General features: G+C 56.2%; 1 protein-coding gene across 2 annotated transcripts in view; it reads left to right on the top strand.

Annotated features, from left to right (window-relative positions):
• The first annotated feature begins 1,513 nt into the window (after window positions 1-1,513).
• The window catches only part of AGK (acylglycerol kinase), a 63,097-nt gene continuing 40,733 nt past the window's right edge, over window positions 1,514-23,877 (top strand). Inside the window, exons 1-2 of one of the 2 annotated variants that reach the window (XM_055123941.1) lie at window positions 1,514-1,666; window positions 8,030-8,152. In XM_055123941.1, the coding sequence (XP_054979916.1) occupies window positions 8,052-8,152 (101 nt within the window). In that variant the 5' untranslated portion in view covers window positions 1,514-1,666; window positions 8,030-8,051. Of the gene's footprint in view, window positions 1,667-2,811; window positions 3,130-8,029; window positions 8,153-23,877 lie in introns of those variants that run through there. The other variant, XM_055123942.1, reaches the window with a different exon arrangement.

Below are 23,877 nucleotides of genomic sequence, written 5' to 3' on the forward strand. Positions count from 1 at the left end.
CTACTGTACCATTTCTCCGGCCTCTGGACTTTCCTTATTTTAGACAGCATTTAGCTTGAATCCCTAAAGCTCCGTCTGCCTACGTCCAGGTTTTACATATCAGCAGCCTGGCCTGTCAAGTTAAATGCAAACACTTGGAGCTTTGGAGGAGGAGAGCTGAAAATAAGCGTCTTCTCAACCTTCAACGCCCGATATCTGACAGCCAGAAGAGGCTTTTGGAACCATGTTCTTCCTTCCGAGCCCCTGAATTTTCCAGGTGGGAGTCAGGAGCGAGGGCCCGGAAGTTCCCGCTGCTCTGTAGCATGGCCGGGGAGGATGAAGGCCTGGGTCAGGGGTTAGTTGTTTTCTGGGTTGCCTTGGGGTCACACCCGGTGGTGTTCAGGCTTACTCCTGGCACTTTGCTCAGGCATCACTCACTCCTGGTGGCCTCCGGGTGCTCTATGGGGTGTCGGGAACAGAGCTGGGCCTGTGTCATGTGCAAGACAAACAAACGTGCTACCCGCTGAACTAACACTCCAGCCCTGGGGATGCCTTATGGCATCATAACACTACTGAAGGTTCTCATTTTTCTGAACATAGTCATAGGGGAGGGGCAGGAAGGATGGGAAGGATGTCTGCCTCTGGTTAGGCAACAGGGAATCTAGACAGTTGAGGGCAGGAACTCCGGAGGGGGCCTTGCCAGTATAAGCCCCAGCACCCAGGACACTCTTAACTCTGCAAATGTGGAGTGGGGGGTGGGAGAAGGGGAGAAGGAGAGAAAGGAACCTGACTGACAAGCTTGATCTCCACACCGGCCAGAGGTTAGCAATGGCCCTAGTGTCTGTGTAGCTTTCTCTTAAATTCCTTCCGGAGATGGGATCACAGGGATTTTTTTTTTCTTTTTGGGTCACACTTGGCGATGCACAGGGGTTACTCCTGGCAGTGCTCAGGGCACCCTATGGGATGCTGGGAATCGAACTGGGTCAGCCGCATGCAAGGCAAACGCCCTACCCGCTGTACTATTATTGCTCCAGCCGCACACAGGGACTTTAAAATCAGGGCGGGAGAGACCGTGCAGGAATTCAGGCTCTTGTCTTGCAGGAGGCTGACCAGGATTGGCTCCCCGGCACGGCACTGGGTCCCTAGAGCACTGCCAGGTGTGAGCCCTGAGCACAGTCAGGTGTGAACCCACCTACTTCCCCATGCCTAACCCCAACGAAGAGGTCCACCCTAGCGATTCATTGTCGTGACCCCACCCCCAGGCCCACCCCCTGGCCTGCCCGCGGGGCTTCATCCCCAGCCCTCGCCGCCGGCCTTCCCGGCACAGGCCCTGCCAGGCGAGCATCCTTAGGATCTAGAGCTTCTGCCCGGCTGTCCTGTCCTGGGGGGCCGAGGAGGAGGGTGGTCTTCCTCCAGCTGCTTCCCCGGGGCCTTCAGGTCTCAGCCCAGCCGCGGGTTGTTCTTTCCGCCCAGTGTCCCCTGTGCTGCTGGCCCCTGCTTCCCGCTCCCCGCCCCCCGAGTGCCCAGCGAAGGCTCCCGGGGGGGTCCGTGGGCCGGGCCGGGCTGCGGGCCGGCCGGGGGCGGGTCGGGGCGCGCGCGGAACCCGCGGGCGGCGCCGGCGTTTCCCGGCGGGAGCGGGGAGCGTTGAGGGAGCGCACAGGAAGCGCCGCGCGCTCGGGACGGCGCGGTGAGTGCTGCGGGGCCGGGCGCGCGGCGGGCGGGGCGGGCGGGGCGGGCGGGGTGGGCACGGGCCGCGGGCCGCTCCCCGGGGTGGGGGAGGGTCTCCGGGCCCGGCTGCCGCCCCCGCCCCCACCGGGGTGGCCCCCCGCGGCCCCCGACTCCCCTTGGCGCGCTGGGCCGTGCGTCCGCCCGCTTCATTCATTCCCGGGGCCGTGCGGGGCTGCGCCGGGGCGGGCCCGGGTCGGTTCGGATCCGGGGCTGGGGGAGGCCCGGAGCAGAGCCGCAGCCGGGCGGCCCAGGGCAGAGGCGTCGCTCGGAACCCGGCCGAGCTGCGGTCGTGGCGTGGGGCTGCTGCGATCGCCCAGCGGGTGGGGAGTGCCCCTTGCACGCGGCCCACCGGGGTTGCATTCCCCGGGCCCCTGAGCCCGGCCGGGAGGGACCCCCGAGCTGCGCCGCGCGTGGGGCCCGGCGGAGAAGGCCGTGGCCGGCTTAGGCGGCGAGTCTGGTGCCCGTGGCGGCAGTTCCAAAGCGCGCTCCCAGCCGGGGGCAGGTGGGCTGCCCCGGGAACAGAGGCCGCGCCGGGAAGGGCCTCCCCAGCCCCCACTGCGGGCTGGAAGCTAGTTCTCAGGCCGGACCCGCGGCCCCTCCTTCCTACACCCCCCTCCCCCGCCCACCCAGCTAGACTGTCTGCATTTCATCCGCGTTACTATTATTTGGAGCCCATACCCGACCTTCAGGGATCCATCACTGCTTGTGGCGCTTGGGTGCCTGGGACGGAGCGGGGGTCGACTGAATGAATGCAAGGCGGCTACTTTTCCCTCTCTCTCCCGTATGATCTCTCCGACCCCTACGCATGTATTGTTTTGAATTTTAGTTTTTGGTGATTGGGCCACACCTGACTCGGCTCAGGACTCAGTCCTGGCTCTGCGCTAGGGGATCGCCTGATGGCTCTGCTCAGGGGACCATGGGCCCAGCCGAGTCATCCGCATGTGAGACTAGCATCCTACTGCTACGTTATCTCTTTGGTCCCCCATATTGTTATCATCATAAATCATTTGTGACAAAAAGTTCCGTGGGAACCCAAATGGCCTTAAAACAAACTGTTGACTCTTCATTGGCTTTTTTCTCTAGTTGCTTTTTTTGGGTGATTTTTTTTTATTTGCACTCAAATTTCACCTCCTCAACAAGGAGCCCCAGTTCTGTTATCTTCTATCCAATTCTCCCCAATTTGAAACTGCTAAATCGAGACATCCATTGCCCGTCTCCAAAGGGACGCCATTCATCCAGTGTTCTCTGCAAATGTGGGCGGGCGGGCACTCTCCTCCAGAGGTCAACCCACCCACCCAACCACCCAACCTAATGATGTGTCTTACTTATCCACCCAGTCAAGTGCAAACCTGCACTCAGCCCATCAGTAAGTGCTTCCGAATTCCTTTCTCAAAGATCTGGATCTATCTTCTGCCTGCCAAGGTGAATGTAAAGAAGATACTGTGGCAATAATGAATTCCTTTTAATGAAGCCACTGTTTTCCATTCTGCTACAAAGTGCTCTTTCTGTGGTTCAGCTGTGGTACCAGTCACTCCCTTGCATTGGTTTCTGGCCATCTACGTACTATCCATATTCATATCCATAGCCTGGATTCAGGGTGCTTGACCGTCTTCTTTGAGCCTCCCATTGCTCTGCCTCCTTTGTTGTCCCTGCCTCTGTTTCACCTGTGTGGTGAGGCTGGTCTGGGTCGGGGAGTGCTGGGGAAGAGGAGGACAGGGCCAGGAGGTGCTCCCTGGCAGGGCACGGCCCTTACCAGGGGGTGGTGGTGGGTTGGGGACAGATGGTCAGCCCCTGTAGTCACCAGGAAAGGCACAGCAAGAAGAAGGGGGGACTTGGCTAAGGGCAGACCAGGGTGCTCAGGTATCGGGGGCTGGGTGGGGGTGGGGAGGTAGAGGGGTTAGCGCAGCTGATTGGCAGGGCTCTCCCTCAAGTTGAATTCTATAGTAGTTTCAATTCATTTCATTTTTTTTTAAATTAATATTTGTGGTGGGGGGGGCGGAGGGGTGGGCAGTCAGTTCATGCGGGAATCCTGCTTCTGGAGTTTGCCCTTTTTCTCTTGTGCGATTGATTCTCCCATTTTTGCTTCCATATCCCAAAGATGCGCACAGAAGTTTGCGGGTACATCGTAGCTGCCCTGGTGGCATGTGTGTGGGTGGGCGCCGTGGAAGACGGCCCCCTTCTGGCTTAGGTTCTCCCTCCCACCTGTCCTGAGCTGGTCACCTGCGGCTCTGAACCCCGAGGCCCCTCGGAGCCTGGACCCGTCCGAGGACATGGCACTGGTTGGCCCTGGAGTGCTGGTGGTGACCTGAGCCACCCCAGGGTGCTTGGAGGCCCCCGGAGACCCACCCTCGGGGGACCATGTAGTACCAGGGATGGAACCAGCATCACTGTATGCACGGCACATGCCTGAGCCCTGAACTCTCTCCAGCCCCTCTTCTGGGTCCTTCTTCGGGAGCTTGGTGCTGTTCCTTGTCTATCAAACCAGGATCAAGTGGGTTTTGTTAGCTGCTGTTCTGTTGCCCAGAAGCTCTGGACCACTTGTTCCTTGAGTTCTTCTGCACAAGGGCCGAGGGCAGCCCGAGCTTGCCCAGCCGGCAGAGGCCTCAGTGGTGCCTCGTTAAGTTACGTGAGGGGAGTCTGAGTGGGGCAGTCAGAAGGGTCTAGAGTCTTCGGCTTCAGCAGCCTTGCTTGCCTTTGTTGATTTCCTTATGTACAGCCAAAAACAGTAATAATAAGTCTCTCAATGAGAGACATTACTGGTGCCCGCTCGAACAAATCGATGAGCAACGGGATGACAGTGACACTTATTAAAAAAAAATTCAGTTTAAATATTTTTGGGTTAGGAGCCAGAATGTGGCTCAGCCATCGAGTTACCTCCTTGCACACGTGGAACCCCAGGTTTGACACCCGCCCCCAGCACTGAAGAAATATACATACATATGTGTTTATGTTTAGAAAAATAATATTCCTTGTCACGGGCAGGGCGTTTGCCTTGCACACGGCCGACCTGGGTTCGATTCCTCCGTCCCTCTCGGAGAGCCCGGCAAGCTACTGAGAGTATCCCGCCCGCATGGCAGAGTCTGGCAAGCTCCCCGTGGTGTATTCGATATACCCAAAACAGTAACAACAAGTCTCACAATGGAGACGTTACTGGTGCTCGCTCGAGTAAATCGATGAACAACGGGGTGACAGTGCTACAGTGCAGTGCAATAAAAAACTTCAATGGTATGTTGAGATACAGGCAATAGATGTCACCCATTATCCTACAGCCAGCAGGGCACTCACAATAGCATCTCCTTATTAGTAGACTTTTTCCTTTTATGTTGGTATTTGGATATGACCGGCATAATACCGGTTGCAAACGGTGCTGGGGCCCAAAGGAAACAGGTTCTTCAGAGGCTGGCAAATCACCAGAGCGCCAGAGAGAAGGCAATGCCGTACCGGCGCGTGTATGTATGTCTCCGTCACAGCTGGGAGGCCAGGCAAAGCAGTGTCCACTGACCACATCTGCCAGTTTCCTACATGGCTCGGAGCATCTTTAAATCAGGGCAGCAGGAGCTGAGGACTTGGGGAAGAAAAAAGTTGGGGAGCAAAGGAATGCAAAAGCCTGTTGCCTGCTTGGCTGAAGAGGCCGGGAGATTGGGGACCCCGTCCCAGAGAGAGGCCCCTTTACAGAGGGAGCTCACCAGTAGCCACCTTCGTCAGAGACTGCCCCATCCCGCGTTCAGGCCTCTTCTTCCCTGGACACGAACCCTTTCGGACAGAGAAGTTCTGGGGTGGTCGGTTTTTGCTCCCCGAGAATAGCTTTTTTTCCTGCCAGTTTTACTTAATGTTTTCTTTTCTTTTACTTTATTTTTGGGTTTGGGCTACACCTGGCGATGCTCGGGGTCTACTCCTGGCTCTGCACTCAGGAATCAGTCCTGGTGGTGTTCTGGGGACCATATGGGATGCCGGGCATCAAACCCAGGTTGGCCGCGTGCAAGGCAAGCGCCTTACCCCACTGTACTGTCACTCCGGCTCCTTAACAGTTTGAGTCTTTTGAATGACAGCAAAGATTCTTAGTGCCCCCACCCCCCAAAAAAAAAATTCTGTAGGGGAAGAAAAATTTTTCCTTGACTCTTGTGTCCCTGGTGAGAGTCTAGAAATAGGATGGGCAAGTTAGCAGGAAGAGCATGAGGGGGGATCTGTTTCCTCTAAGGTCCCTTGGAGGGAAATGAAGAGCCTGAGAAGCCGACCTGGGTCTTGGGGGTTGGTGGGACCTGGGTCTTGGCTGGCAGAGGCAGCCGGTGAGGAGGGGACGGTGCCGAGGAGGGCGGGAGAGTAAGGGGACGTGGGTCATCCTGGTACAGGGGCATTTTAGCAGGCTTCTGAGTAGGCTGCTGTAGGGCCCCTGTCTTTGCAGGGAAGGGTCTTCCTTGGATTCCGGAGGGGATGCATCTCTCTGGAGGGTTCCTTGGTCTGCGCAGGCCAGAAGCGCGAGGCGGGAGGAGTGCTTTCCTGCTCGTGCCATTTTCTCAGAACTCTGCTGCCCCCTAAGCAGGCCGCCGAGGCCCAGCTTCCGTATTAGGGGGAGCCTCCCGAACCCCATCACACGCAGCCGTTGTTGATGGGCCGTTTCAGACTGGGGACACGGCCCCTGGTGTTGGGCGGAGAGAGGCTCTCCGCCCAGGTGCCCCGGCTCTTACCTCTTTCTGGAGAGTTCCCTGGGCGGGCAGCAGTGTGACGAGGACGGGGCAGGGTGCGAGGAGAGTGGAGACAGAAATAGATGGAACGAGGGAGTTACTCATTGCAGAAATGGGGTGCCCGGAGCCCTGCGGGTGCTGTGTATGCCAAGCAGGGAAGGTTCCTGTTCTTCCTTGGAGCGCTTTCTGCAACAGCACCTCTATGCCCGCACCCCTGCTCCCCCGGGGCCCACTCTGTGCCTAGGCCTGTGTGCCCTGTGAGTCTGGCAGGGACAGTCTTGTCACCCGCTGGGATGCCCTCGTGGGCCGGCCGCTCAGGTCCCGCTCTCGTGGTCCATGTTCCCAGGATTCTGGGGGGCCTGGGAGAGAAGCTTCCCTTTCCCCCTAACCAGCCTCAGACTTGCCTCGTGCGGCCTCTGGGTCTCCCTGCTTAGAAGCTCCTGCTTCATTCTGATCGCTAGCGTCGCAGTGACCAGAGCAATTCACAGTTTGCGTCCGAGTGGGGGGTGGTGAGCCGCAGACTAGCAGACGCAGATTTTCAGATGTGTGCCATGAAGAACAGCAGCAGATATGACATACATGTCGCTTCAGTTTTCAGTAAAGCAGAGCTCTTTGGCCTGTCTCACGGGAGTGAGTGGGGGTGTCGGTCTCACTTTGTCTTCATGGAATTGGATCACGGAAGAGGTTTTAGATGGGGCTGAGGAGATGTGCAGCGGGGAGGCGCCTGCCTTGCAGCCAGCCGTCTCGTCCTCCCCCAGAACCACATGGGGTCCCCTGAGCCCCACCAAGAGAGACTGCTGCGTGCAGAGCCAGGAGGAAAGCCCAGAGCACCACCACCAGCCCTGTGGCCCCCAAACCATAACAAACCGAGTTTCCTAAGTGTCCTGGGCTAGTCTTATCACTGTAGTGATGGCTCTTTATACAAGTCTTCCAGAAAGTGACTATTTTACACAGCCAGTGCACTTCCTCTTTACCAAATTCTCTACTTATTTCCCTACCAAGAGCCTGGTGTTTGTTTGTTTTGGGGCCCCACCTGGGCTGTGCTGGGAGGACCATGTGGTGCCGGGGATCACCCCGGGGGCTCCTTTGTGCAAAAAGCATGTGCTCTAACCTGAGAGCCATCTCTCTGAGGCTCTATTTTGAATACAAGCCCTTGACATTACTAGTTTGTTGTGGAGTCCTTTACAGATATTGGATGAACAAATAATCTGTGATGTGAGACTCTAGAGAATAGGAGGGCTGGAGAGATAGTGTAGAGGTCATGGGGACTGACCCAGGTTTGATCCTGGCATCACATTGCTTTCCACGAATCACCAGGGGCGATCCCTGAGAGTAAAGAGACAGGAGTAAGCCCTGAGCATCACTGGATGTGGCACAGAGAGGAGAGGAGGGGAGAGGAGAGGAGAGGAGGGGAGAGGAGAGGAGAGTGCATAAGGAGGGAGCGTGGAATCCCCTTCCTGCTCACTTCACTTCTGCTTGAGGAGGTGATGAGAAAAGGGAGAAAGTGTAGGTGAGGTGGAAAGGGAGAAGAAAGGAAGGAGAAGAGGTAGGCAGGTGGGTAGGGGGTGGGGAGGATGAGAGACTGTGAGCATCCTAAACCGTCTCCTTGGGTAATATTTTTCTTCTTCTGCCTCAACTAGCCTCGCACATCCCTCGGCGAAGATGACTGTGTTCTTCAAAACGCTCCGAAACCACTGGAAGAAAACGACAGCAGGGGTCTGCCTGCTGGCTTGGGGGAGCCATTGGCTCTATGGCAAACACTGGTAAGAATCCGGCAGTGGCCGTCTGCTTCCCCCTCCAAAAGCTTCCCCAAGAGCTCTCGCGCTCTGCTCAGCTCGATAAGCACTGCGGCGTAAAAGGAAAAATAAGTGTTCAAATGAAGGCTGGAGTGATAGTATAGCCGGGAGGGCTCTTGCCTTGCACACTGCCGACCCGGGTTCAATACCTGGCATCCCATCCGGTGCCCTGAGCACCGCCAGGAGTGATTCCTGAGTGCAGAGCCAGGAGTAACCCGTGAGCATCACCAGGTGTGACCCCCCCAAACAAGTTAAACTGAGAGAAAGTCACTTCTTGCAACCAGGTGTAGACTATTGGATCTAGACAGAGCTATCAGCACTCACAGTTCAGTGGATTTAGAGTGGTGAGATCGGGTGTGAAGAAACTGAGGTCCAGCCCAGAGAGCTCAGGGTCACCTTCCATGTTGACCAGACAGGGATGGGGACACCATGGCATGTGGGGGGTTGTCCCTGCAGGTTTCTTCTCACCGCTGCTGCTGGACACGTGCTGAATTCTATCCCATTAGCCTAAGTGAGTTTAAGCAAGAGAGACTCTCAAACATTTTGTTTGAAAAAGGAATTCAGAGGGAAAGTGGGTTTTATTAGCCTTATTAGACGTGGCAGGATACTGAGAGCTCCTGGCTTACGAGGGTCTTAAGAGCTCCGTGAATGGCTGGAAAGAGCATGGCAGGTGCCTTGTCTGCGCTCGACTGGGCTTGGTCCTCGGCACCCATATGGTCCCCTGAGCACTGCTAGGAATAATTGTTTGAGTGCAGAGCCCAGAACTTAAACCCAGAAATTTAAAAAAAATAATTTTTTTGGATAAATTTTTTTCCCCTATACACTCTCTCTCCTTTTAGGCATTATGGTACAGATACTGAGAAGTTATCTCATGGTAATTCAATTTAAAAAAAAGTTTACATATGGTCATTGTACACCTAGGCTAGAGAGATAGTATAGTGCATGGGGCACTTGCCTTGCACACAGTCAACTTAGGTTAATTTGCCAGCACCCCATCTAGTTCCCTGTGCCCTCTGCCCCCCCAGGAGTAAGCCTTGAGCATTGCCCATTGTGGCATATTGCAATTACTATTGTTAGAAATCTTTAAGGTATTTGTTTTTGGTCCTAAGAAGAGTGAACGTAGTATTTTATTCTCATTTCAAAATTTTCTCACTCCTACATTTCTCAAAAGCAAGCAAAGTTTTGTTATATGTATCTGGCTTTTTTTTTCTCTAAGGAGAGATAATAATACCTCCTGATAGAGAATTCATATAATTGTTGACTGTAACTTAATGTTGATTTTAAGATATTAAAATTGGCCACGGTTTAATAGAATAAATTCTAGTTTGCTCTTAAAGACAAAAAATGTATTTTTCTCAATCCACTGGAACAAAATATCATATTTTTATCTCATTTTTGGGGGTTGCAGCCTTTGGCAGGAATTATTTAATTGTAGGCTTTATTCCCGTTATTACTATATTTTCCCCTGTGTGAGTGTGTGTGTGTCTGTGTGTGTGAGAAGCTGGGGATTTATTTAATTGCAGGCTTTATTCCATCATTACTGTGTGTATGTGTGTGAGTGTGTGTGTGTGTGTGTGTGTGTGTGTGTGAAGCTGGAGATTTATTTAATTGAAGACTTTATTCCATCATTACTCTGTGTATGTATGTGAGTGAGTGAGTGAGTGTGTGTGTTTGTATGTGTGTGTGGCGAGCGCCAGGCCTTAAACATGGTGGGTGTGATTTCCGCCACTGACCCTCCCACTGGATTTTCTCCCCCACTGGGTAATCCTCTCCATCCTCCAGGTTTCGGGGGAAACCCCTTTGCTCTTTCCCCGAGTGGTCCCCCGACCGGAGGCAGCGTGCCCGTGAGAGGGGTTGGGATGGCAGGGACGACCCTGCTCCAGCGAGGAGTGTGGGTTCCTGGCGACTCGTTCCCTTCGGCCTCCCTTCCCAGGCGGCCTGGCCTCCCCGGGGGAGACGGGGGTCCAGCTCGTTCCGCTCCTCCTGTTAGCCTCGGCCCATTTAGCAGCCAGGAGTCCTCTGGTGAGGAGGGCAGGAAAGGGAGGCTTTCTCGCTTGAGTTTCCTCCGCCGTCAGGGAGGATGGACCGTTCCCAGCCGCAGCCCCTGGGTGCCCTGTGCCTCAGGCGCATCTGTAAAATGGGACCCTAAGTACCTGCTGTTGTCTCGGAGGATGTTAGCATCCTGCCTGCCAGCTCTCCGGGCACCAAGGACAGAGGCTCGTCATCTCGGTGAATTGGTAGAATAAATACTCGATGCTCTGTGAGTACCAAGTGTGGCGGGGAGCAGAGTGATGGGAGAGCGGGCCGGGGGGGAGGAAGGCTAGGTGCTGCCAGATGGTCGGCCCGGATCTGCGCCTGTGATTCATGTCACCTTCCCCGAGTAATGAGACAGTCTGGGAAAGGAGAGTTTACGGCGGACGGAAACAGCCATGAAAGAGCAGGGCGCCGGCCGCGCTGCTGTCTCTCTGCTGGGTGCTGGCTCTGTCCTCTCCACTCCGGGGGCCGGGTCCTCTCGGCCTGGCTCGCGGCTGCCTCCTCTGGGTCTCAGGCCTGCACCCCTTGGCTCGTGACCCGCCTCTGTCTCGGGAGCTCCTGGGCTTTCAGTTTATTCCAAATTCCTGATCCCTCCTGGAGGTGTTTCAATCCTGTCAACGTCATAAATCCCTCTACCTTAAATTGACAAGGACCGTGTGACAGTAACAACACCTGATGCCCTGGGCCGGGTTTTAGTGATGGCTGAGGTGGTTTTCCCTCTGAACATCAGAACATTCATCTCGATGGCTGTGTGTTGGTTTTCACATCGGAGCCCTGTGATCGAGACCACCGGAAGCAGAAAGGGGTGGGAGAGCGTTTCACTGAGAACTTGGCTAAGGCTCATAACAGCCCTGCTGCGGGCCTGGCCTCCGAGCACCGGCGTGTGCCGACTCGTTGTACCTCTGGCCTCTAGGACTCGCAGTGGTGGCTGTCACCCCCTCAAGGCCCATGGTCACTGCAGATGAAGAGCCCAGGGACTAGTCTGCGGAGAGGTCTGAGCCAGAGCTGACCCCTCTCAACCCCGCCAGCTGCCCCGAGGCCCAGGGCCTGCGTCAGGGGGAGCCCAGAGCTGAGCCTGTCTCTGGTGCCCGCCCGCCTGGCACAGGTGGGCACCCTGGTCCTGTCCTGCAGGTCGGGCTCCCCGCGGGCCAGGCTTGTCCTTGCCACTTGCCGCGTGTGTCCCTTCCATTTCTGGGGCAGGTATTTCATTCAACAACTTCTTGTGTGTGCGGTTCTATGTGTGTGTGTTGGGGGGTTCAGGGGAGGGCGGTGCTGAGGGCCCCCGAGCAGTGCTCAGGGGCCCTGGGCCTTCCCTGGCAATGTGGGCCCCGCTGTGCAGGCCCGAAGGGTCGCTGCTCGGCCCAGCAGTGCTCAGGAAACTGTGGCACTTGGGGCTGGAACTCGGCCCCCGCGTGCGGCGTGTGCGCTCTCTCCTCTGCGCGTGTGTCTCCGCAGCCCTGCACTCCCGCCTCACTCCTCCGTTCCCAGCGTCGTTGTGACCATCACGGGGGCCGGCACAGTTCCCAGGACACACCAGTGAGCAGCTGCGCTTGTGCGCGGTGTCGATGTTCCGGATTTTAAAGCAGAGCCCAGTCGCTGCGCCTGGCGCTCTAACCACAAGTACTTGTCTTTAATAAGTGCTCGCATCACAGCGCTGTTACCGTGACCCGGCCCAGCTGGACATCTGCCGCGTTCTCCGGCATCCACTCTGTTTGCCTTACTCCCGGGCTCCCTGAGTTGTGGTGTGGTTTTGTCCAGATCTCACCAAAATGTTTGGGCGTCCCAAGGTGTCTTCCCCACTGTACTGCCACTCCCGCCCCAGGACCTAACCCTTAATCCTGTGGACCAGCCCCTCCTCCTCTTTCCATTTATTTTGGGCACCAGGCAGCTCTGTCCCCCCCCCTTGTGAAATTGTTCCTATTCCTGATTTGGTGACTTAATTTTCCGTGCAGCTATCCAGGCTAGGTAGAGCTACCTTTTGAGGAGGCAGGAAGAAGCCCCGGTAATTTTGATCCCGCTTTTATTGAGACCTGGGAAATCACGCTCACCTTCCGAGTTCACGTCGAATATTTTAAGTGCTAACACATTCATCTCTGTGCCTGTGTTTTGGGCGCACCTTTAATTCTGCATCGGGGGGTGGCGGAGGCTTCAGTCGGGCTCCCAGCCCTGCCCTAAGCTGCTTCAGGGGCTTCTCGGCCTTGGGTCTGAGAAACTGGCAACAAGGTCCTCACGAGATTTGCTGTTGAAAGCGCAGCCTTGGCCCTGCAGCTCGGGCCTCGCAGCCCTTGAGAAGGGCAGGTTCTCGGCCGCACCCCGGACTCAGGGCCGGGTCTGTAGCTTAACCCGGTGCCCTGGGATCTGTGGGCGCCTGAAGGCCCGCAGAGCACTGGCTTGGGAGGCTCAGTTAGACTCAGTTAAACTGATTTTCTTGGCATGAAGACTCCCTGGGTGTGTGTGTGTGTGTCTTCATGTGGCTTATCATAAAGAACATGGCATCACGTGCTGCCCGCTCAGGAGCACCCTTTGCTGCAGGTGGGACCCGCAGAAGGATTCGTCCCTCCAGGCCCCAGAGCCAGAGCAGAGGGCCGCTGGCAGGGCTGGAGGGATCCCACAGGAGGTAGGACGCTTGACGCAGCCGACCTGGGACCCATACCTGGCACTGCCCGTGTCCCCTGAAGGCCGCCGGGCCTGAGTCCTGAGCACAGTCAGGAGTCAGCCCTGAGCACTCTAGACGTGGGCTAAGAGGTAGGGCGGCTGTGAGCGTCCCCGTGCAGAGCAGTGTCCTGCTAGCAGGTGGGGGAGCCGCTGCCGCCTGGACACCGTGTCTAGAGAGCGTGGAGTTCGGGGTGAGCGAGAAAGACTCGGGTGGAGGTGCTCCCGGAGGGGAGAGTGTCCCGAGCAAAACGGCCCAGGGCTTGGAAGCTGAGCCTGTGCCCGGCCCAGAGACACTGGGGCCCAGAAAGGGCGCGGCGGGGAGGCCGTTCCCGGAGCTGGCCCGGAGAGGCCGCCCCGGCCGCCCGAGTGAGGGCAGCTGCCTTCTGCGCGCTGCTTGGCTGTGACCTGTCGGCCGCACCCCTGCCTCTGTGTCAGGCCGGGGACCAGGCGTGAGGTTCGCCGTGAGGATGAAAGGACCCGGTGCCTGGGCCGCTCACCCTGTGAGAGCGCACGAGGGAGTCGGCAGGGGGACGCGGGTTGCAGAAAGCCTGTGGGTACAGATCCTGCTGGCACAGAGTGGGGCGGGCGGCCAGGGGATGGGGCAGAGCAGGAGGAGGAGGAGGAGGAGGAGGAGGAGGAGGAGCAGGAGGAGGAAGAGCAGGAGGACGAGGAGGAGCAGGAGCAGGAGCAGGAGCAGGAGCAGCAGGAGGGGAAGGAGGAGCAGGAGGGGAAGGAGAAGGAGAAGGAGGAGGAGGAGGAGGAACAGGAGGGGAAGGAGCAGGAGGAGGAGGGATAGGAGGAGCAGGAGGAGCAGGAGGAGGAGGAGGAGGAGTTGTGAGTCCCCCCTCTGAGCAGTTGAGTGTTCCCCCTGACAGGCCCCGGGGCAGACATGCGCTTTAGGGACCAGGCCGCAGCAGTGCTTGACTCGCCCGTGATTGCTCTCTGGGTGCCATGATGTTTTTGGTGGTGCCTCCTGCTCTGTTTCCCAGCGTCCCTGGGCTCTCTGACAAGCTGACATTTCCTCTGCAGCAGGGTGTGTGTGTGTGTGTGTGTGATGTGTGTTGTGTGTGTGTGTGTTGTGTGTGTGTTATGTGTGTGTGTGTGTTGGGGGCGGGAGGGGCTCGGGAGGGTGGGGAACTTTCCTCCTTTCAAATTTCCTGTGATATTTAAGACAGTGGTTTGTTTTGCATTTTAGTCATTTCAAGTTTCAGGTCTCTCTCTCTCTCTCTCTCTCTCTCTCTCTCTCTCTCTCTCTCTCTGCACAAGCTGATGCTGAAATTGGGGATATTAATAGGTGCTGTTTAAAGCGGCTCATTTGCGGGCAATTAAATAACATGCCTGTCAGCCCAGATTCGGTGGGGAATAGGAGAACCTTTCTTTTTATAAGTGCAGTGAAGTTTAATTATTGTTCCCTTTCAGCCCTTTTGTCAGATTATTTAAAAACAGATTTTTTATTCATTAAAGAAATTACATTTACTTTTCTTCCTCCTGTATATTTATTTTCAGTGGAGGCTGGAGGCAGAAATGAAAAGGCAGGACGTTCTGCTTCGTTTCTTTGAGTGGGGTGGGGCAGTTGGTATCATTTTAAGGGCAGTTTGCGCCAGTGGCTCAGTTGAACCAGGTGCTTTGGGGAGATGGTTGTTGCCGATGTCGAAACGAATCCCCCTCTGGGGCATAACTGGCTCCAGCAAACATTCCGTGTAGAGGACAGCAGCGAATGTGGTGGTCGTGGCCACTGTCTGCTCACCTTCAAGGTCCAGGGCTGCCCAGCTCCGCTCTGTCCTGGAGTCCAAAGGGAAGAGCCTTCACGCACCATTCCGGGGACCGTCCTCACCAGTTGGGGGGAAGGAGATGGGACTCTCCCTGCCGGTGCTGGTTCCGGACAGCTGCTGGGTACCGTGTAGCACCTCGTGTCCAGTTGACGCTCGCTCTGTGCTTGTCCTTCATAGCCTGCAGACATGAGGCTGAAGGGAAATGGCGTTTCACTTGCCTCTGCAAGGTTGGGGGGGGAGTGTGTGTGCCTCGGAAGTGAATGGGGGTGTTGGGAGAAAATGGGTGAGTAGGAAAATGTAAAGGAAAACCTGGAAGCTGTCACGGAGACCTCAGGGTGTGTGTGGACCAGAGTCCTGGCCCGGTGGCTGTTGGTGGCAGGCTGAGGAACGGCACTCCTGGGTACTGAGTGAAGGGTACGAGCTTCTCCATCTCCTGGTGTGTTGGGTTTGGGATGTGGAGCTGGGAGAGGCGAGGCCCCTGCCCAGGGATGCTCCTTGTCATTTCTCAGACCGGGACCGAGGGGTGGGAAGCCCAGAGAAGCGCTCAGGAGGCCCCTCAGGCTTGGCCATGGCGACCTGCCCACTCATTCCACACGGGACAGCCTGGTCCGATGCGGGAGTCGGACCTGAAGAAGGAGGTTTGGGGTCTCTTTCCCACCACACGGAAGAGTGAGCATCACGTTAGAATTGGCACAACTGCTCTTAGCAGAGGGGGGCCTGCGTCTGGCCCCCCAGGGTAGCAGTCAGAGTGGGGGTAGCCGGGCTTCATCCTAAGCCTGCCTCGGCCTCGGGGACCAGCCGCCCCGGCAGGTGACCCTCAGGGCCTGTGTTCTGTCGACTGTGTTCGCGTCCGGTGGCGGGACCCTTCGGAAACAGAATCAAAGCAGAAGACTGAGTGGCCAGCGTGCACCCTGCCTGTGTGTGACCCTGGAGCAGCCCCCCCACCCAGCCCCACAGCAAAAGCCCCCGGACCAGGCCACCACACAGCACAAAGCAGACTCAGGAGAAGACACTGAGGGTTGGGTGGGTGAGCGAATGCTGTGGCTGTCTCACACCAGCAGGCACCCAGACTAAGCGGGCAGCTCACGGACCCCTGGGATGCAGAGGCGGGCTAGCAAGGGCCCATGTGCCTCTGTGTGTATGTGTGTGTGTGTGTGTGTGTGTGCATGTGTGCGCGCGCTTCTTTGCCCACGTGAGACGTGTGCCTGCAGTGAACTAATGGAGTGTCCGTAATACGGTCTGTGACTGGTGGGGCTCAAGGGGCGGCAGGGGGCTGAGCAGCCCTGAGCCCATGACTGCTCGGGGCTCTCTCAGCTGTGGGGATGCTGCGTGTCACTCTGAACTTGGACATGTGTGTCTGTGCCAGCCAACCTTTTCCTTGCCCGACTGCCGTAGGGCTTTTTTATGCTTTGACAAAGACATTTATAGTTAGTAAAAACAGGGCTGTAGACCGGAAAGTGGCCGTCCGTGTACCAGAAGTCATGGTTACCTGGTGGGTAACTTTGTGGTTCGGGGCAAACCCCACACCTGTGTCCCCCTAAAGGGGATAGAGACCGTTCACAGTGAGGCCGAAACTCTGTCGAGACGTCAGTTTCTGCAGCCCCTGTTGTGTTGGCTCATTCCTCCGTGTAGCAATTTTCATCTGATTTTTCATTTCAGTGCCTGGTGAGTTCCTTGTTCTTGCTGACTATGGCCTTGATTGACTCCCTTGCTCTCTTCCCTTCCCTCCCTCCTTTCCCCCTCTTTGTCTTTCGGTACACATAGCCATGAGGAAGCATTCTTGATTCCTCTTACTGAGAATGTAGATCTTGGAGCTGGAGAGAGAGGACAGGGCAAAGGTGCTTGCTTCGTGGGCAACCCTGTTCTGATCGCTGGCACCCCATACGGTCTCCTGCACACAGCGCCAGGAGACAGGCTTGAACACTGCTGGGTCTGGCCCCCGAACAAACAAAAAGTACATAAATCCTTGCCTTGTTAATAACCATCAGCCAAAGAAACATGCTAAGTGATAGCGCGTGAGTGCAGCCTTGCGGGCATCTGGTCTACCTCTGTCGAAGTGTGCCTGGCAGGGGTGCTGTGCCACCTCTGGCCTTCACGTTTGATGGCGCTTTGTTAGCTGTGTCCGTCTTGTGCTGAAACTTCACCATCACGATAGGGATGGTGCCTTTCTGACTCCCCTCTGCCTCTCCTCTTTCATGCACCCTTGAGGGGCACTGAAGTGAAGACAGTTACCACTTACTAGGTCATTAGTAGGACTTCTGTCTCAAGCTTTATACTTTCACCCACAATATAGGGGACCTCTTTATCTCCTTGTGCCCTGCTGAGCGACGAAGATAGAAACCCACAAAGAAGCAGGTGGCACCTCCAGGGCGAGGCCTGGATGAGAAGAGACGAGCTGGCCTTTGGTCCCACGAAGGTCCGGGCTGGAAATTCCAAAAATCCTTTTAAAAATCAACAGTGTTTTGAGCCAGAGATAGTCCAGTGGGTTGGACATTTTGCCTCCCCCTAGTTCAATCCTAGGGCCACATGCAGTCCCCCGGGGCCCCTCCCGGAGTGGTCCCTGGGCCTAGAGCCAGGGGTGTGCTTCTCTGGCCTCTCTCTCTGCAGGCCCTCGAGAAAGCTCCCCCCCACTCAGTGTGACCCTAAAACAAAAACCAAAAGCGCTAGTGTCTTTACTGATGCCTCTAGCACTTCCAACCTCTCACACCTCCTGTTTTCCCTTATCCACACGGACGTTGCTCTCTCTTTGGTGGTGGCAGTGCTCAGGATTGAACCCGGGGATTCCTGGATACGAGGCTCGTGTTGTTCTGTCCACCTCCTGCCACCTCCCGGCCTGCTGGACTCACAGCTCCTGCCTTCTCCCTCCGCAGCTGCGTCGCCTCCGTGAGCGCACCCGTGGGGACATGCGTCTCTGGGCCTTTCTCCCTGCGGGAAATGGCCTTCGAGGAAGCTCCCCCCTCACCATGCCCACGACCCTCACTTCTCTGACTGCCGTCACCTGTCCTTGCTCCCGTTCCCACACCGGCCGGCGGGGCCTCCAGCAGCCACGGGCATCCCTGCCAGCCTGGCGGGGGTGGATTCTCCCCAGCAAACGGGAATCAGGGGACAGGGTTGTTTGAAATCTCGAAACCTGAAATTTGTTCCGTGTAAAGCAAAAACTTTGCATGCACCCAGGGAAAAAGCAGGCGGTAGAAAGTGCGGAACAATTTGCCTCGAGATAGTGGTGGGGAATATCTTTTTGCCGGGCGTGGGGGGGGGGGCCGGGGGAGCAGGATAGATCCGTGTGATTTTTCTCTCGGCGTAAAGTTGTTATTTTAATAACATCTTATTCTGCAGTCCTAAAGTAATAAATAAAACATGGACAGCTCGGAATAAATTGAGAGCGTGCCGCCTCTCCGTTCACGGTCTTTGAAAGCCTCGGGTGAGTGACATCAGCAGCTTTTTCATTTTCTAATCCAGAGCTTCTAATATCCCCCCCCTCTTGTCAAAGAACCCACATTTTAGCCCAGAGCGGATCTACGGGGGCCCTTTTCCCATCTGCCTGCTTTGGTAGCACCTCTTAAATTGCGTTTAGCTTTGATTCTCTCCGGAGACCGTGCCCGCGGGGAAGGACGGCGGGCGTGGGGTGCTTAGCATCGGTGGGTGCGACGCGGTGCTGCAGCGTCGCTTTGGCTGCTGTGTTCTCTGCTCGTGCGTCGACTTCTCTGCCTCCAGTGCTCCCTGGCATTGCCCCGCTGACGACACGCGGCCGCTCTTCTCCCTGTGGGGCTTCCCGGGGTGCCAGAAGGAACTCCTCGCCTGCTTCCTGTTGTATTAGGATTTTCTTGATTTTTTTTTTTTTTAACTGAATTGTCAGTTACTGTGGTTGGTTGTCAAGCTCTGGGTGTACCGTGTTCCTGCCCCGCGCCCAGCTCTGATGTGAGCTTAGGCATTCTAGAAGGGTGCTCATGCTGTCAGGGTCCCCAGGCACCCCCTGGCACTCCCCTGCTTGCTCTCCGCACCACCCCCCCCCCTGCTGCTGGTGATGCCCCCGGGGCACATCTGGCCCGCGCTGGCTCCAGTAACCTCCCGCCGCTGCCCGCCGCCTGGCAGACGTTGGGTACTTCCTGCGGGCGTTTATTGGGCCCCTTTTGTCTCTGAGAGTCTGCTGAGTGCTGTGAAGAGCAGATGGTCACTGATTCGCAGCTTCAGGGCAGTTCAACTCTGGGACGACAGCGACAGTGAGCAGGGAAGGGGCTCCCATTGCTTTCAGGGTGGGTCCAAAGGCGCCATCCTTGCCTTGCCGGGGAAATTCATTGGCTTTACCGTTTCCCAGAGTTGAGGCAGCATCAGGGAGATCACAGGGATAAGGAAACGTCGCCTAGTTAATTTCCCCCCAAACTCTGAATTTCTACCACCCTTCCCCTTTGATTTCAAGTAAGGTGATTACTTGTGATTCCAGTGGCCTCTCTTCCTGCTTGGCCCCCTGCTCGCCCACACGGGAGGTCCTCTCCCCCACTCACCCCTCCTGTCCTTAATCCTGTTCCGGTGTGTGTTTGTGTGTTTGCGGCCCTGGACTCCGGCAGTTACTTCAAGCACAGCTTCCTCCCTCGGAACTGCACGGAACTGCACTCGCGCTGGCTTCCTTTGCTGGCTTCCTCCTCCCTCCCCAGTTACTTGACCCACCCCTGCTGGCTCAGGGGCTGAAAGGCACCGGTTCCTTTCTGGAATTCCCAGGAGCCAGCTCCTCAGAGTCCCTCCTGGACCCCGGCTGCCCCCATCCTCCTCCCTCCTCCCCGCCCCCCTCCCTTCTCCCCGGACCCCTCCAGTGTCCTAGTAGTCACCATCACTGTCCTCACTGCCTTCCAAGGAGCCCTCCGCAGTCTCTCCCCACCCCCTCCTCTTCCCTCTGTTGTAATGACCATGACCTCGGGTCCCCCACACGCTTGGCCTGGGCGCCTGCACACGTGGCCACGGTATACGTGGACAGCCATGGTGCTCGCCCGTGTCTCAGCAGAGCCAGGCTCTTCCGTGATGGTGCTCCCGGATCACTGCCGTGGGCTTATACACTGACTGGGGATCCCGCAGGCCTCCGGCTGAGTACTTGTGGGGCCCGGGCGGGGGGTGCCCCCTGGGGGCTCCCTCCTGCCAGCAGGCGTGTCTTCCCTCTGGCGCCTGCCTTGGTCCCACACCACCAAGACAACCCGCCTGGTGCAGTGCAGCCTGCTCCCGTCGTCCAGCTCTCTTCAGAGCCTCTCGTGTCTCCTTAGTACTCCGAGAGTTCCAAAACTGACCTACCAGGGCCCTTGGTCATCTGGCCCTCCGCTGAGTCCTCCAGCCTCCGCTGTCTCTGCTGCCCAGGCACTCGGCCTCTCTGTCCCCAGCAGCTCTGCCTCCCCAGGCCCCTCAGCTGGCGGGGCAAGCGTCTTCCGCGGCCAAGCTTTGCCTCTCCACTTTTGTGCAGTAGTCTCGTCTGGTTACCAAAGGATGGCGTAGACCCTCCCCCTCTGCCCCCTTTTAAGGAGCACGAAGGCGGCGGTCACAACGCCCGGCTTCAGGAGGACGGGGCTTGTGAGGCTTCTGGACCAAGATTGCCCAGACAACTGCACGACATCCTCTTTCGCCCACATCTCTGGCTGTCCTGCCCGGCCTGACCAGAATCACTCCATGCCACTTGGCCCTCTGCCCCTCCGGGCCAGGAGCGGATCCTGTTCACTGTGTGCCCCTCCAAACGCCAAACTCGACCTGAGCTGGGTTTGCTTCACTGGCAGCTTTCAGGCTCATTGTGCCTCAACTTAGAAAAACTATGCTACGAGGGGCCGGAGCGATAGCACAGCGGGGAGGGCATTTGCCTTGCACGCGGCTGACCCGGGTTCGATCTCCGGCATCCCATGCATGGTCCCCCAAGCACTGCCAGGAGCAATTCCTGAATGCAAAGCCAGGAGTAACCCCTGAGCATCGCTGGGTGTGACCCAAAAAGCAAAAAACAAAAAAACAAAAAAAAAACCAACTATGCTACGAATATAAACTTAATGTTGCGTTGGTAGGCGACGCCGCTAGGAAGTTAGTGCTATTGGCAGCGTTTTCAAGTCCAGGTTTTGGGTGTGTCTGCCATTGCCGGCATGTCCAAGTTCAGAAGGAGAAGCGTTTGCTTTCCGGCTGGGTTGGCGCCCGGCTCTCCGCTCAGAAGTAGCCTGCCGGCCTTGAGGTATTACCTGTCTCCTGCCCGAGCTTCGGCTCCCTCATCTGTAAACCGAGAGTGTCGCGCTCGCTTTGCAAACAATTACAAGGACGAGAGGTTTATGAAAGCCCCTGCCAGAATTCCTGGCACTCCGTGGTTGCTGTATGAATTTTAAGTTATTTTTTTGCGTTCGCTCCAACAATGCTGTCATTACTGGAACGTTTCTGGAATTTCTCACTGGAAATGGTTTTGCAGCGGCGCGACCCGCAGACCATCAGAATGTCACAAAGGGAGAAGTTTTTCTTCCTGGAGAATGTGTTTGATTTTGACAAACAGCTTGGTACAGGAACGCACGATCAAGATGGTTAATGCCATTTTTGATGTTTAAAAGAATGGAGCCTGATTGTAATGAGATTTCCTTTTGTAGTATCTAAACAGGCTCGCCTCGGGGCCCTCTCGCTCGGTCTTCCCTGCTCTTCACAGCAGCTTCCCAATTTGGCACATTCAATTCCGGGAATTAATGATCAAAAAAAAAATCTTTTGATTTTGAGTAACACTTTGATAAATTCAGAATTGGTAAGCTCGAGAGAGCTGAGGTCTTTGTTAGTATTCTTCATCACAAGGCAGCTAGGAAAATTTTACTTCCAGCACAGAAGAAGCAGGGAAGTAGGCGGGGACCCTCCCAGCCCACGCCAGCCCCTTCTAGCTGTTTCCTTCCTTCTCTGCAGAGTCCGGGACACGAGTGCAGGAGACGCGGGCAGGGCGCCTGTTCCCAGGGGCCGCCCCTCTAGAGCTGGGGTGTGGAGCTGCACGAGCTTGGAGGGTCATGTGGTATTGGGGGTTGAGTTGGAGCTTCCACATGTAGAGCATCCCAGGGCTGGGTCGCCAGCCTGGTTCCCATCCTGTCCCCTCCCCACGCCCCCTCAGCACCCACCAGCACCCCAATACCACCTCTCCCTCCTCCCCCCTCCAGCTTTCTTAGGGAAGCTCCGAGGGCTTGTGGGAAGGCCCTAGGGGATGTGAGTTAGCTGCAGGGACGCACAGGGTAATCCCATGCTTGGAAAGCTGGGAAGCAAGGTCTTGGCTGAGTACCGGGAAGGGGGTGGCCGAAAGCACACCCCCAAGGTAGCCTGGACACAAGGCTTGGGGATTAGCCGGGCCAGGGAGGGCCGTGACAGGGCCTAGGTCACTTGTGAGCTGGCACTGTCATCAGAAGGTGAAAAGGTCATGGAGCCCAGGTACAAAGGGCTGCTGCATGTTGGCTTTGAGTGTTTGACCCACTTGTGCCCCGGACATCTTTGTGTGTACTCACGGTGTGGGTGTGTCTTTATCTTTTTATGGATGTGTGAGTTTATGGTGCGTGTTTCTCTGGTATGTGTGTGTTTATGGGGGGGGATGTGTGTGTTTATGGTGTGTATATGTGTGTGTATGTGTGTGTTTATGGTATGTCTGTGTGTATTTATAGTGTCTGTGTTCATGGTGTGTGTTATTTATCGTGTGTGTGCTTATGGTGTGTCTGTGTATGTGTTTATGGTCTGTGTGTATTTATGAGTGTGTGTGTGTGTCTGTGTCTGTGTGTGTGTGCTGACCTTAGGACAGTCATGGACAGTGACTGTGGAGGAAGAGGAGGTGGAGCAGTGGCTCCTGGGTGGGGTGGCGCCGGCCTCTCTCCTGACATCCCGTGCCCCGGGAGCGGTCACTCAGGCGGGTGTGGGCCGAGTGCAGGACAGGCCCGCATGGGCTTCGCTGCCGGGAGCTGCCCCGGGCTGGCGTGTGCGGGCTGGCGTCACTGTGGCCGTGCGCCCCTCCTGGGCTCTCTGGGCGGCAGGACACTTCTCTGGGTGTTTCTGTGGAGCCGAGCTCAGGGCTCTGCCCCGCCTGGCCACAGAGGGGCATCCCGGGCCTGCTCCTGGGCGGGAAACAGAAGTTCATGTTCATTTCTCTTAGTTCAACCCTAAAGAGCACAGCCAACACCAACTTTGACGGCCTCTCTGGAGGAGATCTTGAGAGAGGGGGAATAACCCTTTCCCTTTTTCTTTTGTTTGGTGGGACTGGAGCGATGCACAGCGGGTAGGGTGTTTGCCTTGCATGTGGCCGACCCGGGTTCAATTCCTCCGTCCCTCTCAGAGAGCTACCGAGAGTATCCTGCCCACATGGCAGAGCCTGGCAAGCTACCTGTGGCATATTCGATGTGCCAAAAACAGTAACAACAGGTCTCACAATGGAGACATTACTGGTGCCCGCTCAAGCAAATTGATGAGCAATGGGATGATAGTGCTGCAGTGCTTTGTTTGGTGGCCACAGCTGGCTCTTGTCAGGCCTTACTCTGTACTCGGGGATCACTGCTGCTGGGGTTCAAGGGGCCGTATTTGGTGCCAGCAAGCAAACTGGGGTTGGCCAGGGGCAGAACAAATGCCCTCCCCGCTGTGCTGCCTTCTTCCCTCTAGATTGTTAGTTCTCTTGACTGGGTGCTGGTGTCCTTAGCTGTTAACCATGTGGAATTTCCCGTCTTAGCAGTGCACGTGAACAGACTCTTTTTAAATTTTTTTTATTTTTTTATTGAATCACTGTGAGATACAGTTATGAAGCTTTCGTGTTTGAGTTTCAGTCACACAATGATGAAATACCCACTCCTCCACTAGTGCACATTTTCCACCACCAATGTCCCTAGCATCCCTCCCCGTCCCAGCCCTTCCCCTGCCTGTGTGGCAATTTCCACAATACCCTCTCTCTATTTTGATTACATTGAATGGGCTCTTACAAGGAGAAGGTGCCAGAGGCTTGAGCAAACAGCCATTTTAAGTGCCCTTGTATAAATGGCATAAACAACATGCACATCTTCATATTGAAAAAGAGGGCTTTCTGGCTGAAAGTCCTCTATCTTATACACAGTTGCCTGTGCCAAAATCTTCCTTTTTTTTTTTTTCATATAATTGAGCATCCAAAAACTGATATAAAAAAGAGATATACGGAAAGTATGGTAATAGCAGAGGTAACTCGCCACACGTTTATTTCTGATTTCTCTTGGGTAAGAATTCAGGTCCCCGGGGCTGCTGTGCCAAATGACCACA

This window comes from Sorex araneus, chromosome 1 (assembly GCF_027595985.1).
Source record: "Sorex araneus isolate mSorAra2 chromosome 1, mSorAra2.pri, whole genome shotgun sequence".
In the NCBI taxonomy this organism is placed as follows: domain Eukaryota; kingdom Metazoa; phylum Chordata; class Mammalia; order Eulipotyphla; family Soricidae; genus Sorex; species Sorex araneus.